The 18,809-nt window shown below is 40.1% G+C and overlaps 1 protein-coding gene across 2 annotated transcripts in view; it reads right to left on the reverse strand.

Moving 5' to 3' along the window:
* The window catches only part of slc2a4rg (SLC2A4 regulator), a 45,995-nt gene extending 27,989 nt beyond the window's left edge, over positions 1-18,006 (reverse strand). The window contains exons 1-2 of one of the 2 annotated variants that reach the window (XM_053317135.1): positions 17,543-18,006; positions 15,773-16,008 (exon numbers count right to left, since the gene is read on the reverse strand). In XM_053317135.1, coding sequence (XP_053173110.1) covers positions 15,773-16,008; positions 17,543-17,812 — 506 coding nt within the window. In that variant the 5' untranslated portion in view covers positions 17,813-18,006. The remainder of the gene's footprint in view (positions 1-15,772; positions 16,009-17,542) is intronic. The other variant, XM_053317136.1, reaches the window with a different exon arrangement.
* Between the last annotated feature and the right edge of the window lie 803 nt (positions 18,007-18,809).

The raw sequence follows: 18,809 nt of genomic DNA on the forward strand, positions 1-18,809 counted from the left end.
TTTTCTAAATATCTTTCCAAAGCATGGGATAAGAGGAGAAAAGTTCCATGTAGTTCATTTCCTCAGACTCTATTCTGTATGGATTGCAGACTGTTGGTTTATGAGCTGGATCAAGTATACAGTGTTTGGCATTAATGAATGGGGGGGGGCGGGGTTGTATGAATGCTGTTTTTCCATTGTGAGGCATCTCCTGAAGCATTGTTTATGTTTATGTTTGGATAATATTTATGTACTGTGCTGTCAGATGATGGCGGGTTAACATGTCAGAATGTTTGGTTTGTTGTTAGTTAACGTGTCTGAATAATTCCATAAAGGATGGTTCATGTAAATGACCAGACATGGAAATAAAAATATTCATCCATTCATGAGTTGATGTAGCATGCCAGAAAAATCAGCCAAGTAGTTTTTTATTTTTTAATCTGCCTGAAAAACCCTGTCTGACATCCATTCAAATCATATTTTCACATATCTAAATAATTCCAACCACTTTGGGATAGACTGAGGTTTTACTTCTCCCGAATCACACAGAGAGACATCATCATCTTCTATGAACAATTGAGCTGCCTGTTTGTTATGTGAATGTTAAGGGAAACCAGATCAAATCGAGCCTGCAAAGTTCATTCTGCATGTCATCAACTAAGCCTGTTTCCCTCTGAATTAAACAAGAAAGAGGAGGAAAAGTTAGGGAATAATGTTGCAACACAGACATGGATATAAAACTCAGAAATAACACAAAATAAGAATCAAAGTGGAAAAATTGAAAAATGTTTCTTGATCTTGAAACTTAGAACAAAGGTTAAAATGGCGGATAGCACCGAACAGAGCGGTCAGTTCTCTTTCTACAACACTCATACTCCTATTTTGTTCCTCATTCTTCACTTCCCACTCCCTCTCTCGCCCGCTCTCGAGATTTGCTCTTCTGCCATCACAAGCCGAAGCAGGCCTTTGCTTGGTTTCCTGTGTTTTGCAAAAGCAAACCAACACTGTTCCAAAGCCACTCTGCTCTACTTGCTCCCATGAAGCCAAATATCTGCAGGGCAGCATGAGACAGACAAAGACTCCAGCCAGTAAAATAAACTGATCATAAACTGATCAGTATCTTTTTTTCTTGAAACAAGGGATATGGAGCTCCAGTGCAAGAGAGGAGGGAAAAAGAGCAGTTAAGAGGAAAAATGGCTGCAGACTTTGGAGGGAGTGTGATGAGACATGTGGATGAGTTGAATTTTTTATCAGGCTCCTCCCATCCAAACATGCAGTGCCAAAAGTAAACACACCCACAAATAAACAGTGTTGCTGGTACTTATGGTCTTTTGTAAATCAGGGAGTGTGTGAAAAGGAGACAGAGAAAAAGAGAGAGAGATAAAAAAAGACAGATAAAACTGTTGTAAACTGTGCAGAAATAAATAGTGATGAAAGCATTTGAAGTAAAACACCCGAACAAAAGCACAAAGCTGTGGTGGACCTTTCAAACCGTCAGAGCTTGCATGCCAATTTTATCTGACCCTCCCTCCAAACAGAATGTGCAGCATATTAATTACATAAAAAGGGTACTAGCACAGCCAGATTTTTTTTAACTTGCACTATTACTTCATCTTCAATATCTGATGCTATGCTATGAACAAAACTGATCCGTGTCTGGCACCCTGGTGTCTCAAAGGTCTGACGCACTTATCGTGTTCCCACAACATCTCTAATTGTAATAATAGTCCAATTTACAACAACACTTCAAGCATTTGATCAGACTGGTTATGAACAGCTAATTAAAAGAAGTTTGTTGAAGATATGTACTCAATAATAAATAAATAAATAAATAAAACAGCACACTCAAACTGTTATGAAGTGGTGCCTGCCAAAACTGCTTATTACTGATTTTTATTTTCATGATGAAAAAATTATACAAGCAAAATGTGTAGTTTTTATGAGCATGTATAATCACCATATGTTCACATCATTAAATATTATGACATAGATAAAAAATGATTAAATCTATTTCTCAAGTGACTGTAAACGACCAGCATAGACTTGTTGGTCTCTAATGATAAACTGAGCATTTACAACATGACTAGATATTTCTAACTTACATGTAGTTGTTGTGTAATATCTGTGTATTTAAAAACCTGTCAATCAATTTAATGGATGGTGATAGTGAGCTCTATTCATTTTGGTGGTGGTACTGAGTGAGCTTTTAATGTCATGATGTGACCCCCACACTTGAAAAGCCTGAATACATCACTCCATCTTTGGATCTTTACTGCCCCCCCTGTCAGACTGTACTGACTAATGTGTCGAAAAAAAAGAAAAAAACAACCCAGTGACTACAAAAGCAATACACCTCTCTTAACATCCTGCAGGAAGATGCTATGATACTATAGGGAATAAAAGAAAGGAAAATGGCTCCTAAATCACCCTGCAATGCCAGCAATGGGGTAGTTAATAAGATGAATGAAGGCAATAAGAGCACATCATAGAAACACTGGAGAGATGATGATGATAAAAACTGAGCGTCATCATATAGACAGCTGGTGAGAGATAAAGAGCTGCCGCTCCACAACACATCTGAGAAGATATTAAAGCCTGAATCTGCACCCACCTGCTAGTTTTTACTTCTTTTCTTTTGTGGCAAACATGCTGAAATAAGAAGGCTGTGTTTCACAAAATGGGAAGAGAGTGACTGCTAGTTGGATGCGACTGATCTGTGCCCCTGTGAGTCATGCATTTTCAAACAAGGCCAAATTCAGGCAATGGTCAGACTGTAGCAGACTCTTTCAGCTGCCATCCTCTCCCAGACAGACAGACAGACAGACAGAGACAGACAGACAGATGGGAGAGCTTGCCAGACACAGCAAGCAGCTCTGGCCCGGGGAAAGTCATGCCTTGTGTGACTGAAGTGTTTTTCTGTCAAACAGTCGGGCCTCTCTTCAGCCAAGACTCTTCACTCTCAGACACATAGACACACTTAACCAAACACACACACACAGATTCCGCACTATTGCAAAGGCTTACAGTGCTGACTTAGGAATTTTGTAGAAATACAAAAAACAATGTGTTTATTAAAGAGACAGGTTTACAAATTTACAAAGAAAGTCTGTCCTAAAACAATAATGAGACACATTTTTCTTGCTGTAATCATTCCTCCTGTTCAAACTGGCCATTAAGAAATCATAATGCACTTTCAATGTAAGTGACATGATCCACATCCTTCCTTCCATGAAAAAAAAAGTAAACCTGCAAACTTTTACAATGAATGAATGTCCATTACATTCAAGCCCTTGCCAAACTAGTTCACACAATGCTAATTAAACCTATCATGGCCAGATTAATTTCTCTGTAAATCACAGTAAACAGAATTTTAAATTCAGTTAGGCAGGACTTTCCCACTGGTTGTTTGAATGCACACCATGAGACTTCTGTCAACTGACAGAAGCCAGCTAACTTCCTGTTATCCCTCTGCTAACCTGAATGGGGATACCCTCTGAAGCCTCATTTCAGTTTCAGATGAATATTTAAATATATTTGTGTTCAAAACAGGGACTATGGGTTTTGTCACCTGTCACTTATACTGTGAGTGCATTATGAAGGACTCAAGACTCAAAACTCAAAACAAAAAACCTATATCAACAATGATATGGGTGCCATTTGTTTTGTTTTGAGGCAGTCCAATTGTGAACCTTTCTTTTAATGGCACACATTGGCAAGGTTTGTAGCATGACAATCTGTATGTTTTGCAATACATTGCCTGATAACGTAGTAACCTAACTAATTACCTTAATCTTTGAGCAAGTCTTAAGGTGATATAATTGTTATATAAGAAGCCAGAGAGTAGCAGATTAGGTCAGCTACAGTAGTTAGACAGGTCTAAAGACTGGGTTAACTAGTGAGGCTACAGAGGCTTGTAACAGAACCAGCTTCATAAATGCAGGGTGCTGCAAAATTCCCTTTTTTGTCCACCAGCCTAATGACTCATGAATGTTCAAATTTTACCAGCCACTCAATAGATCACCATTGATTTTTTGGCTAGAGAGTGAAGCAAATCTACCACCCACTTGCATATTTTACCACCATTTGGCTGATTGCTGCTATTTGTGTGTCCTGCCAACATACCAATACACTTAATTTACAAGTACAAGAAATGCAGACATGCATGTACTTGGTAGGCATGGCCCAGTATGAGATTCTGACAGTATGATAACCTTAGTCAAAAATATCACAGTTTCACGGTATTATGATTACAGCTCTAAAATGTGATATTTTGAAATGCCTGTATTTTTATTTCTATTTTTTTAAGATTTTGTTGGCATAGACACCTTTATTTATCAGTAGACCGACAGGAAACATGGGAGAGAGAAGGGGGTGTGACATGCAGCAAAGGACCTCCGATCGAGATTCGAACCGGGGTCGGCTAAAAGTGCCCTTTGGTGCATCTACATTCTCTAGTAAATTTGGCCAAAAGTAAAAGTTGACGTGAAACAAGACAGAAACAGCAGCTCAGCATGCTTATAAAAATGTAACCCCTTAAAAGAATATGGGAAGGGGTGAGAGATACTTTTACACTTTCCATTTTCACCTCCTCTTTTTTTCTCTGTCTTAATCTGACAACTTTAAAAAGAAAATCTTGTTATCACTTTGTAGGAGTCAATTTACAAATACTTACATCTTGTTTACATTTCTGTAATTGTACAATGTGTGCCATACTGTATGTTAATAGACCTTATAATGTTTACTTTTATAAAATACAAATAAAAAAAAATATTAAATGTCAAATCTAAGACAAAGTGGCCACTGTAAACCCAGAATAAGATCACAAATAAAAAGAGCTGGATGTGACAGTCAAATCAGTTTAAAGAGATTGCTTCATGTACTTCAGTGTCTTCCTGTAGGTGCCGCATGAATGACAACAAACAGAGCGCGCAATTATAAGTTGAGATAAAGACATCTGTGCAAAGTCAAGAAAAAAAAGAGTTTTTGATGAAGACAAATGAAGCTTCATGTTTATAATGATAAACTATTTATATTGCGCAATTTCCAAGTCTGTGGACAGGCAGTAAATGGATCCCTTTGAAAATAGCGAGCTCTGGTATCTTCATGCTACACCAGCCACAATCATTTTGCAAGAGTCACAAATGTTAGATTTACTAGTATTATCCTTTATGTTCTCTATGCCCTTCCCTTCCCTCCCTCTCTCTCTTTCTCCCTTTGTCTCTGTGTGTCTTCCTCTCTTCTCCTCGTATGTAATTATGGTGAACAAAACACAGTTTAAACACGAGCTGAGCTGGTATATATACTGTAACCATGGTGTTGATTTTTGGTTCAAACCGGATAAAGGCAGCAAGGAAAAGCAAAAGCTGACACTGGAGATCAGCCTTGCCCTCTGAACAAATAACAAACTTCATGAAATATCGTATGCTCGGAAAGGACTACGCCGCTGTCTACTGTCAACAAAGCAACAAGAACAATAAAAGTGAATATTTGCAGCTTTGAGTGAAAACCAAAAGTAGGCTTGTTGATCAGAGAAAAGTGAGTATAACTAGATGGTGAAAATCACTCTGTACTCTCATGGCCCTGAACAGCTACGGGTGGTGCGATGGTTATTTGAGCAGTGATCAGGGCTCTGTGCTGCACCTGACTGACCAGCCTTGCACACTCAGTGCTTTGTGCAATGGCATGTTGGCGCTGGAAGCCACCACCACTAAGATGAAGCGGGGATACTTTTCACCTCTCCCCAGGCCGGATTCTGCACGTTATCTTGGCAGCAGTCAGAGGTCTTCAGAAGTGTGTGTCTGCTCCCGTTTAAAGAGACCACGCTGCTCGAAAAAAGCTGCTGTGGGTTTTTTTTAACACTGTATCATAATCACACATACTTGGTTTGAGATATAATAAACTAAAACTGAATTGAAGACCAGTTTAAAAACATTAATTACGCAGCACTAATCCTAATTAAATTTAAAGTAGAGTAAAATGGGAACTTTGTTTTTGGGATGTAAAGTTGATTTTTTCCATTTGTTTTACTGTTCTTTATTAATCTTAAACTGGATGCATTTTTCAGGTTTTAAGATTATATCATTTGAATTTCAACTATTCTTCCCAGTTTTTAAGGGCCTATAGATAGATACAGAACAAAAGTATGAGTGGAAAACAGTAATATTTCAATAAGTTTAAAGCAAGGAGGAGGAGATCCCAGATCCTAAGCTAAAAACAACAATTGTGGACATAAAGCAGGAGGCTGTCAAACTCCACCCCCTCCTATCTCTGTATCACTGAACAAAAATAACTCCTGAGCATCAGATATAGCTCTACAGAGTATGTGGCTGCAGGTGTGTGACTGTACGCATACAGTAAACATGTGTGTAAATGTTGAGACTGAATCAGCAGGGCAGAGCAAATACTTTGATGCATGATGCAATAGCCAGGAGGTGAGAGGAGAACACTGTTATTAGCAAATCTGTGTTAAGTGAAACCTGACTACCTCACTGTGGCTATGGAATGAAAGACTGTGTGTGTGTGTGTGTGTCTGTGTGTGTGTGTGTGTGTACGTGTGTCATAGGCTACTTTCAGGGACACATTTCAGACTAAAGGCAGGGGTGACAACTTGTCCAACTGAGGACAAACGCCCTGTCCTCAGCAGGTAAGACCCTGGTTTGTGGGTCAGTGGTTAAAGTTGTGGTTAGGTAGGTAGTGGTTACGGTTAGGGTAAGTCTCCAGGAAATGAAGTCTATGTAATTTCCCCAAAAGTGGCCGAAGTAAACGTGTGTGTGTGAGAAAGGCCGTGTTCACATCTGGCACTAAAATGCATCTTGGGTGATCTGATCACAGGTAGACAACTCTAAGCACAGGTGTGAACGCATCATAGACGCACTGATGGCACTCTGAGATTCAAACACTCGAACCACATGGAATTCCCCGTTCCCCTAACCCATTTTCATCTACAAGTCGACAACTGGGATAGAAATTAAACCAAAACCAGAAAAATAACGTCTAAAAAATGTATTTCAGAAACTAAACATTGCAGGACAGTTTCTTCTGTCCTGTCAAGTTGATAACTAGAGTTTTTAGTTTTGCTGTGCTGCTCGACATAATGAGGTCAGGATTTATCAGGAGGACAGCTGCTCTACTCGGCGGGCGTTTGGTTATTGTGAGGGGGCACACAATGCATTGTATGTGTTGTTTATTCTGTTATCAAACAAGTTGAACACAGCTTTGGACCGAGTGTACATGGATCCTCAGCCTGGTATAAAACAATGAATTGGTCTTTGCAAATGAAAATGATGTATGTGTTTATTTTATAGAGCAGGGAAGCAGTCACTCAAGACACATGTGGACACACAATTTAATGCCTGGTCAAAATTGGTAAAATTGGTGAAATACTGGGTAAAGGTTAGGATAAGGTTAAATTTAGGATAAGGGTTAGGATTAGGCAGGGAGTGGTTATGGTTAGGAATAGGGTAAGTGTGGTGGTGTTTAGCTCAGAGGGTAGAGGCTACAGTCCTCACTGCAGGCGACCCCGGTTCGAATCCAGCACCGAGCGGTTACTTAAAAAAAAAAGGAATAGTAAGTAAATGTAAGTCTATGATATGTCCCCAAAAGTGCAGGTGTGTGTGTAGATGAGAGAAAAATAAAACTTAAAAAAAGGAAAACACACTTGAAGAGCTGCTTCATTGATCATCTTGTCCTCCTGCACCAATCGTCCACACAGCTCCATTGTTAAGGATGTGCATGTCTACACACACACACACACACAGCAGGCACTTAAGTACACTGTGTTTCTAGGAGCCTTGAACTGGGCCCACTGGTTCAAGCAGACTGGGTGCTGGTGGGTGTGGCAAGCGTTTAAATAGTTAATTCAAGCTCAATCTTTGAAATGTATTTCGATAAAGTTGTGAGCTAGCCTGGCTAACACCACCCGCATCTCAATCTCATGTGAGATTAAGGTAGGGTCAGCCAATCATATTAACGATAGACAATGACGTATTCAGAGCCTTTAGGTAGCAGCATGAACACATCATTTTTATGAAGGAAAAATCATGTAGTGCAGGTTTTTGTTCTATTTTCAAAGTGAACCTTCCAATTTATTTAGCACACAATCTACTGCTGCTTCAAACAGTTGCTTCACCTCCGTGGCCTCCATGCTGGATGTAAGCAGAGTCACTCTATGGTCGTCATCGCCTTGAGCCCGCCTCCCTGTTCGGTGATCGGTTCCCTATCTCAGGCGAAGATTTTGTCTTGGTGGTCATGCTAACTTTCTGAGTGAAGTAGAATCTGGCTGGAATGAGAGCATGGGTATACCCAGGCCAGTTGTGAGCAGCTTCAGCTCGTACTCTTGCTTTGATTTAGCCAATCCCTTGCAGGCCCAGGCATGTTGAAAAACCCACATTACTTAACTGTGTCAATACAAAATCGATTGGAATGCCAGCAGTTCAGTAGAGCTCTCTTTTACAACCAAACTAAAAGACAGGTCTGTCAATAATCCTTAAATTACAAGACGCATCATGAATATCGGACATTTTTTTGGAACAACTAGACAGAGCACTGTATCTTCTATGTCATTTACACTGCCGTAGTGAGGTGAATGTAGTCATAGTTATAACAATGGGAGACCATTTTTTTCAGATATTTCTGAATTTTAAACTATAAAATGCATAAAATGACATTGGAAAAATGTTTATAGGAAAAAAAGCAGCATTGATGAAGAGAAAAGAAAGAAAACACAGATATGTTACCTATAAAAAAGAAGACAGGCATATTAAACTAAAAAAGTAAAAAAATGTACTGAACAGATATAGGTGATTCTACTCTGCAGAATAGTGTTAGGTGTTTCTCAGACTTCTCTCTGTTTGCAGTCTGGACTGTGTTTCACTGCTTGTCATCAGCAGCACCAAGCTAGGATGACTTATGATTGAGTTGCGCAACACGTTCTGTGCATGTGTGTGTGTGTGTGTGTGTGTGTTTGGATATTTTTAAGTGCAGTGATTGAGAGCAGGAGAAGCAAAATCTGTGAAACTAAGGCCTTACAGAACATTTTAAAAATAGTTAATTCAGACTTTAAAAGGCTTACTCTCAGACACTGAGGATCTGGTTTTGGAAGCCATTTGCAAAATTCACTGGAGCGTTACAAAGTACATTCAGAGAATTTTCCTACTGTGTTGTGTCGATTAATCTGCCACAGTCAGAAATCATAAAACAAGCAAGATTAGCTTTATCATTACAATCTGCAGTTTAAATGTATGATTACATAATCTCAGCAGCCTGTGTGATTTTAAGATACATGAAGCCTTGAACTTGCATTACAGTGAAGAAATTTTTCTAACCAAAATCAACCCTTGGCTTGCATGTCTACGGTCTGCTAAATGTTCAGTGGATCTGTGATTTCAGTGCCAGTAGAAACATTGTGAACATTCCAGTGATGAGTATACTATCATTTTCATTTTCTGCCTTATGAATGGATGCAGTGACTGAATAATTATGAAAGTTAAGCAAAATCACAAACATGCAGACAATAGAAAAAAGAAAGAGAGAAAACAGAAAGACAAACGCATGACAGAATCAAAGGAACTGGCAGAGAGAAACTCAGCATTGTCCTGGTGTCTTCATCTCCTCTGGATTTGAGTAGGATTTAGTCAGTCATCCTTCAGACAAAAGGGGCAAAAGGCTAAAGGTCAAGAGAAACAGAAAATGGGATGTATGGAACAGATAAAAGACACAGAAGAGGGAAGTGAGGGCCTTTTACAAAGCACAAAGAGTTACAACATCTCGACCACTCGTCTTTTGCTGTATGGTATCAATGTATAGACTGTGAAAAAATAGAACTCTTAGAGCTCCACTGCTGAGACAGCATGACAAACACTCGAATCACCGCAACTAACTTTTTCTGCACTTTTATGAGCATATTAATGACTCAGAGATAGAGAGGGAAATATATCAAAGGAGTGATAATACTTGCATGAAAGAGAAGTTGTGGGAGGTATATGATGAAAGATGAAAAGAGATTGAAAAAAAAAGTTGACTGTGTCATCTCTAAATGCTACTGAGGCAGAACAGGAGGCCTTATGTAAGTGTCTATTAGTGTGGGTGAGCAAGGGGTAAAACATTTTACTGCAGCGCTGCCAAAGCTACACAACAAGGGTTTCCTTCCCACTTGATAAGTTTATTTTTCTCCTTTCTCTCAGGCACCCCGCTGGAGGGCAGATGTACAGTACACAACCTACATAAACACTGCCATACATTATCAAGTATGTGAAGATTCATAATGGAAAGTATAATCAATGCGTGATCTGTTGGAGCCGCTTCCAACTTTGCCTGCGTAACATTACTTTTGCACCACCGCGGACTGTTTGCAGAAAACATTCCTTCATGCCTCCTACTCTCCTCCTCACTTATGAAATTGATTTTTGCCTCTCTTCTTCACAGCATAAACAGCAGATGATTAATGTCTCATTAGGGTATTGTACACGTGCACACATACACACATGCACGGCACATATTTCACCCATTAGCAGGAGCTTCTTCCAGAGGCCCTCATTACTGTTAAAGAATGAATGATTCAGGGCCAGCTACACAGCTGCACCCTGAAAATACAGATTAAATTTAAAAAAAAAAGTTTTAAAGTTTTTTCTTTGATACTAGATCCTCACTCCTCCGCACACCTCTAAGTTGGGAGATGAGAAAGACGGGTGTGTTAGATGATGAGCTGTCTGCTACAATCTTCTGTGGTTATAAATTGCCTATGCACGTAAACCAGATCTTGAGGATGACCTGGCAGACGTGCCAGTTGCCTACTCGTGTCCTGATTTGACCCTCCCCCTCTTGCATGACTCCATTCATTGAGGATGACCTTTCACCCCGGCCTGTGTCGGTGCAAGAGCTTTAACCTCTTGTTGTCTGGAAGGGAGTAAAAACATGGCTACAAAGAAGGATGAAAATACTGATTCAAATTCAGGTAGAATTGTGCAACTAATGATAATACTGATATGCTAATAAGCAAATGCTGTTTGTATGGAGATATAAAAGAAAGCAAGCACCTCAGAAGGAGCCATGTCAGCAGGCTGGATGTGGGTTAGACACCCAGGCTAGAGTGGGGGCGGGTAGCTGTTCCTCTGACCTTCAACAACCGGCTGTAATGTCTCCTTTGGGAGAAGAGGATTGGAAGTGGGGTGGTCGGAGGGGGATGGAGAAATGGCAGACTCTGCTCTGGCCTGCCTTAGCCTAACCTAAACCCTCCTGGTGACTAACCACACTGAGTCAAAAGCTGGGCAGTAATTACGTTAAAAACAGAGCCGTCTTTTTCCCTTCCACCCCCCACCCCCCTGCAGTTGGTTGCCCTGGTGTCTTGTTTATGCCGACTCTGTGTTTTCTATTCATGCTACCCTACTGTGGTGACAGTGTACCTGACCAAGGACAGATAAGAAAGAAAAGCTTTTAACATGAAAACAAAACTCCCCCTCCCCTCTTCATTTTGTTAGACTTCTTTTTTTTTGTCCATTGAAACTGGTCTTTGTTCTTTTATCAGCACCATGGATCCCACGCTGATGAGTATTGACAGGTAGAACGGGCTCTGCTTCAGGGTGTGAGTGAGAGAAAGACTAATCAGAGACAGATCAACGATAAGAGAGAGAAAGGCACACAGAGGAAAGGTTGACAAGACAGGTGGGAATGTTGAAAGTAAATGTTGCTGGTTTGAATCTGATCAGATGAATATGTATGTTTGTGAGTGAGTGACTGAATGTATTGGTTCCTCCCTGTTCTTCCAGCAAGATCCTTGCCCAGGCTTGTCTGCAGGACACTGACCTACATTTTTAAGCATTTGCAAACTGACAAGAAAAGGTGTGAAAGCACTAAGCTGCATGTGAAAAACAATACACGCCTGATACAGCGGTTCATGTAAAACACAAAGAGGTGTGCAGCAACTCTGGTGCTGCAAAGGGCTCTTTAAACATATTTAATCCTGCAGCACAATGGCAGTATTATCTAAGATGGTGGGGAGCAAATGAAAATAGATGGGTTTGTTGACATTATCCGAAGCAGAGTGCAGCAAATGTAGAGTGGGTCACACACATACAAAGATGCACCAACACACACTGGGATGTCAAGCAACCTCGCCACTATGACCAGAAAAATGTGTCTCACACTGCAGTCCAACAGTGTATAACCGAAGTGCAACTATGTATTGTTATTGGCATTACATGGCAAATAAGAGTCCCTTTTTAAAATGGAATACTTAAATGCTTTAAAACCATGGTGAGAGAGGAGAGAAGAGTCTCTTGTCACCAACTGCAAAACAAAAGCCAATTTGAGCAGGATAAAGACAGGGAGGTAATCTGAAAGGTCAATGGGGCAACATAGAGGCCCGGTTAATATGACCACACAGTTATATAATGTTATGCAACCTTTTAAAAAACGGCTGTGTAGTGTCAACTCAGAGTTTGTTATTGTGGTAGGAGTGTGCTGTGGAAAAGAGATGTTTCAAATCTGGTTAAGACCTGGGCTGAGAGCTTAGAGCAGCCGTGTTGTCTGTAGTGGGGCAAAGGTGTACACACACACACACACACACACACACACACACACACACACACACACACACACACACACACACACACACACACACACACACACACACACACACTCACAAAGAAAGAAGTAGGCACAACAACACTCATTTCATTGCATGTTCAGTCTTGCATGCTCCCCAGAGACACCCCTCACACATCATACATGACCAGTGGCACGAGAAGCTCACATGATGATGAGAGAAGAAAGGAAATAGCCAAGTGAAGTGTTTAAAACCCCCAAACCCCTCTACAGACCACATCTCTCCGCAGTTATAACCTGTTTTGTTGATGGATTGCAATTATTTTACAACCTCTCTCTGTTGTTTTTTATGTTTAAAATTGTAACACTGTGCTATTTTTAATGATCATATGCTGTGATATCATATTTTTATGCAAACTTGATGAAAAGCTCTTCAGTGTGTAGACTGTACTGCTAAAGCAAATGTTGTTAATGTGTAAGTGCAGTCTGACAGTTGTTTAAAATGAAGTGTGCCCTTTATGGCTATTAATATGTCACTAGACACTGAATTTGAATAATTGATGTGTGAATTTGAATTGCTCAATTTGAATAATTGCATGGGGAAGTGTATAAAGAGTTGAATTTTCAGTGAGGATCAATTACTTCAGAGCAACTAAACTCAATTTTATATAACATTCATTTTATTGTTTATTGGAATTAAGTTCCAAACTAATACATTCAATTTCAAATTAGGCTATTCAGATTTATTTTTTTAATGCAACTATTTAAAGTCAAACAATACAATTCAAATTAGGTGACTCAAATTCAGTTTTTCTTTTTTTTAAGTATATTTTTTGGGCTTTTTTTGCCTTTAATGTTCAGGACAGTGTAGAGAGACAGGAAACAGGAGGCAGAGAGAGGGGGAATGACACGCAGGATAAGATCGCTCGGCTCGGGATTCGAACCGGGGTCGCCCGCAACGAGGACTATAGCCTCAACACATGGGGCGGGTGCGTTACCCGGTGAGCTATGCTCAACCCCTCAAATTCAGTTTTTCATTGCAATTATTCAAGATGAGCAATTCCAATATAAATAATTCAGATTCATTTTCTGCCAATAAGCCACTCCCAATCCTCTTTACTGTTACATAATCATTTATTAGTGCACATGGCTTGTCCCTGGATGCATTTTCTGCTTGTTCTGTGTGGAACGGTTTGCATGTGCATGTAAACTTGGCCTATAGACTATCAAAGGGTGTTTGCATTTGAAAGTGATGTGAAACAATGGTAGTTAAATCTCCCTGCAGTGCACATGAAAGATCAACAACACACCTTCACAACTTCAAACTCTAATTATCAAAGATTCATAACACATGGATTTCATTGTAATGCATCACAACTTGTAAACATAAACGTCCATATAAAATGTACATTTCTATCAATTTTGTATTACAGTTTAGTCTTGAAACTTTGACGATGATGCAATTATTGGTTCTATCTTTTTTGAAGTATGATTATTGATATTTATATAAGTGATGTATCTTCATATGCCATTTTTCTTTGCCTCCTGCACTTCACTGAACTAAACACAACAAGGCTCATCCTCCTGCCTGACACACAGTGAGCATGTCACACACTAATGCTTCCACTAGCATAGCCTGTTAATGGAGAGAGGGTCAACAGAGAGAGGCCTGGGGCTCAGAAACAGTTAGCAGGACATGGAGAAGTCCAATTACTAGAAACACTCCCAATTAACAACACCACCAACATACTCAAGCTTTCATCCCAAACTGTCACCATATGGACATTACAGTTCAGTGCAAGCAATACCTACTGTCCAAATAGTTTAATAATCCACAGCTGGATTTACTTGTGGATGCATGCTAGCCGGCTTAGCCAAAGTAGCCTGGTTATCCTGTAATGTCGCTGCTGTCAGAATGACACAAGTGAAACCCATAACACTCACAGAGTGCAACACTATTATTAAAATATGCTCTGTTATCTCCGCAGTGAAACAATATCATGTCTCCTATCCCCCTCCCCTTTCGGTGACAGTCAGCTTTTCACTCCACATTTGAGTGAAGCCATTCAGAACAACAAAAACATTTGATTTCTGACGTGATGGGACAGCACCCCATAAGAACCAGTTCTGTGAAAAATGTAGTTAAAAAGGTATGAAAGTAAAAGTAGAAGTTTGTTCCCCCTGAATAATATTTTTTTAAATGTAAGCAGAAAGTCCCTTGAGATTGAAATCTCTTTTCATGGGAAGACTTGGCAATGACAGCACACCAGGTACAAAAAAACATAACTGATTAATAACACCAAACACACATAAATATGGCTGAACTAAATATATCATTAGATTATTAATACTGAAGCATCACTGTGTAAACAGCATGTAACTGTTGTAGCTGCTGGAGGTGGAGCTTGTTAAACTACTTTATATACAGTTAGACCGTAAATCATCATAACACAGCTGTCAGCAGGTGTCCTGACTCCTAGCAGGAAACAAAAAGGTTGTTTTCCTTTTTCCACTGCAGCACAATTAAACTGTTTCAGTAATAGTTTAAACCAATGAACCATTGTTGGATGATTCATAAATAAACCAAAACGTTATTTTCTACTCTTATTCTTTTTCTGATGTACCGAAATCTTACTGAACTGTGACCCCAAAACCAAGGTACACACCGAGCCATGAATTTTGTTTACTGTTACATCCCTACAACATTCAGCAACTATCTCATTCTTCCTCTCTTTTTTTGCTTCTGTAAAGCGATTGAGCAATCCTGGCCCTCGTCTCAAGCTTTGGCTCCCTTAAAGCATATTTTGAAACAATTCTGGATGGAACACCAAACATGTGGTCAGTTGACCAGTACGCCCCCACACCATTCATGCCCAAACCACTGCACAGTTGTAGCCAGAGGGTGAATTCCACTTATAATCAAGTCTCTGTTTAAGAAACACAAGTTTGGAGTGAGTAGAGTATGAAAATAGCCAATAACAATTATTGCCCCAAATTCAGAGTCAATAGAAACAAGAGCTAGGTACACAAATTAAGGTCTGATAGTTCACAGCTGGCTCCAGAGCCCCACCGGGACTGATTATACATCTGCCCAAAGCTCATTTTTAGATGCCAAGCCAAAGTCTGAGTCGCATCAATCGCTATATTGTTTGGATGTGATGTCTCTATCACTTAACATACAACACACTAGGAACAAAACCAAATATGAAAACACAACAGGGTTTAATCACTGCAGATGTCAACCTCTCTGTACCTGTTTCTAGGGACGGGGATGTGGGAAGAGGGGAGAGGTTGTCTCTCTGTCGGTGGTACGTTTTGCCCTTGTGCTGCCCTGAAGTAATTGGCCATCTCTGCCTGTTTCCCTGCGTTCCTGATGTCCAAGTGCATGAAGCTGCTTGGCATTTGCCCATTTATGCCTGAGCAGTGAGTAGGACTGGCCCTCTTCAGGATCCCAGTGGAACCGGTATCTTTTTGGTCCCCCAGGCCAGTCTAGAAAAATATAGAAATAAAAAAATTAAAGCCATTTTAACATGTGAAGGCATTATCAGCATGAATACATCAGACATATTATGTAGTATTAAGTTAACAGCTTCAACATCACCACTAGTGATATAAAATATACTATATTTACATGAGACTGCATGGTGTTCTTGAAGGTTTTGTATACCTTACATTTGAATCTGAATGATCATAGAAACCCTGAAGCAGACTGATCCGCTGGACGTGTTCAAAAGATCGGGCTCGAAAGAAAACACCTTTTTAGTGACAACTCATTTGTTGAAAGCATTTTGGGGGCGTTGTATCCCATAACTGACAGCTGACATTAAAAAGATGTCAACTGTCAGGAAATGACAGCCAGGCCCAGACGTTATCCAGAATCGTTCAGTTCATGGTCAGCAATTCGACTCCAGAAAGCAACCTTTTTGAATCTTATCACTTTTCTACAAAATTAAGAAAGACGAGGAAATACTGTAATTTATCACTACGCACCAAACAAAACACTGATGTCATCCCAGGACTTAAAAATATCCATTTCTATTTCTGTGACCTTTTTAACAATCTCAGAAAAGTATGAGTAACACTGGGGCCATAACTAGCACAGTAACAAAATAAACTCAACATTTGTGAGTCTGATGGTTAAGATTCCAGCCATCATTGTCTTTTTTTATGACTGACTGATTGATTGATTTGTTTAATTACTTTTTTATATACAACTATGTTATATCCAAACATAAAATGTACCATAAATACTTCCATGTTGTAAACACAGACACAGTAATCCACTGGACGAATTTGAATAAAATGCCATTTGATCTTTATCAAAAGTAGGTGTGGCAACTTGCCAATAAGCACATTTTATGTTGCAGGGCCAATTATTAACTATATGACATGGTTAAATTATCGAGCCTGCAAACCTGGCACAACATGCAGTGCAAAAACACTCTTGTAGTGCAAGAAAAATGCACACAAAAAAAATCAGAAAAGAGTCAGAGAAAAATTAAAAAGTCTACATGTAAGTACGAATACTTGTTCTGAAGTATGTGAGAAGCCGAGGCCTTTCTGTAGCTCCACCCTGAAGTTATGGGGGAGGGGGGTTTGGCTACTAGTTTGAAGTCCCTGCCCCTCTTTTTCTGTAAACTTTGCACACAGAATGAGCCGCCATTTAAAGCGGTCTGGATCCGACATAGTGACTTACACGTTGACTGCGTTTTAAGGTCGCGGACACTTTTGAGAAAGTGGGTTTAAAAGTTGTAAAGCAGCCACTTAATTAAAAAAAAAAAAAAAAACGCTGTACGGCACAATATACAACAGTTGTAGTGTCAGTATCGCATTATGTCAACAGTGAAAATGTAATAACGGCGTGTGAAAGGGGTGCAAGCTGTTAAAGTTATCATTATACAGCGAGTAATGACAGGGTAGCGTCACATGCTTGATATAATCAGTGTAAGTTTGGCGTACAGTTGAGTCCGTGCCGGTTAAAGGAGTCGTGTGCACACATTTAACAAGGCAAAACTGCACTTACTTTTTCCATGTCGTGCAATATCCGACCACCCAGAGACAGTCCGTTCCCTTTAGGAGAGGTTTTCTCGCCTTTAACCTCCGCCGCCGACCCGCCGTCCATTACAAATTTGTAAAAGACGGGCCCGTTTGTGTACGTCGGCATGGGGCCGATTTTTTCCACCGAGGGGACCCGGCTGTCGCGCAGCAAGGAGCGGCCTGCCCGGCAGCTAAAATCCGCACCACCGACCCTCGTCCCAACCACCGGCTTGTCCAAAAAATATCTGGAATCCATATTCAGACAGGGCGAGTGGAGACTAAAGAAAGAAAACCAGCTTTCTATAGATTTTAGTGCAAATTACTGGAGTTAGATACATTTAATCAGGATTGTCGCGAGTTTGACAGGTATGGTCTGTGTCTTTTACTTCTACTCTAGTCTACATGTAGTTGTCCACCAACGCCTCCCGCTACCACTACCCCAGGATATCCAAAAAGCCGCCCGGTCAGGAGGATAAAAGATTGTTTTGCCTCTTTCGTCCAAAAGCATGCCACGCCCCCTCAGCTTCATCCCTATTGGTCCTCTACATACATAAACATTACACTTTGGCACGCGTCCACAGCGAGGCGACCGGTGATTGGCTAGTTTCACGCTGTCAATCACTTTATTTTCTAATCCGAGTGGGTGGAAGGGGGAGGGGGCGTGTCCAACAGTTTACCGGCCGGTGTCTGTCGACGACGAAGAGCCTGCCGGCCTGCGAGGTGGCGGCGAGATAGGGTTGAGGGGTAAAGAAACTGCGTGCATGCCTCGGTTGCAAACTACGCGATTGTGTTGTTGTTTTTTGCAGATCAAATGGCTGAATTTAGCGTAGCATGTTTTCTCTGCACATATTATAGCCCTTACAGACGGGTTATTATCGATTAAATGAAAACCTCTTGTCAATTGTTTTCTCCTGCAAAAGTTATAAACCACTTTTCTCAGTTTAAAAGAGTAAACTATTCATATTCTAACCATATCAGACATCACTAATACATATCTGGACACAACAGCATGAATCTATCTGTATAATAATGCAATCCAAAAAAAATAGCCCTGCAGTAACCTATTTTATGCAGCAAGGGTCAGCTTTATGAGACAGCCACAGACGTGTGCTAGACTTATTATATAATAGGCTATGTCATAGTACGTTGTTTTAATTGTATTTTAAGGTGAAGTAATACAAACACCTTTCTCTGTGCTGCATTGCATTGTAACTTGCATTAAATGCTATTCTTCTTTCTTTTTTTAATTTTCT

This window comes from Scomber japonicus, chromosome 4 (genome assembly GCF_027409825.1).
Source record: "Scomber japonicus isolate fScoJap1 chromosome 4, fScoJap1.pri, whole genome shotgun sequence".
In the NCBI taxonomy this organism is placed as follows: Eukaryota; Metazoa; Chordata; class Actinopteri; order Scombriformes; family Scombridae; genus Scomber; species Scomber japonicus.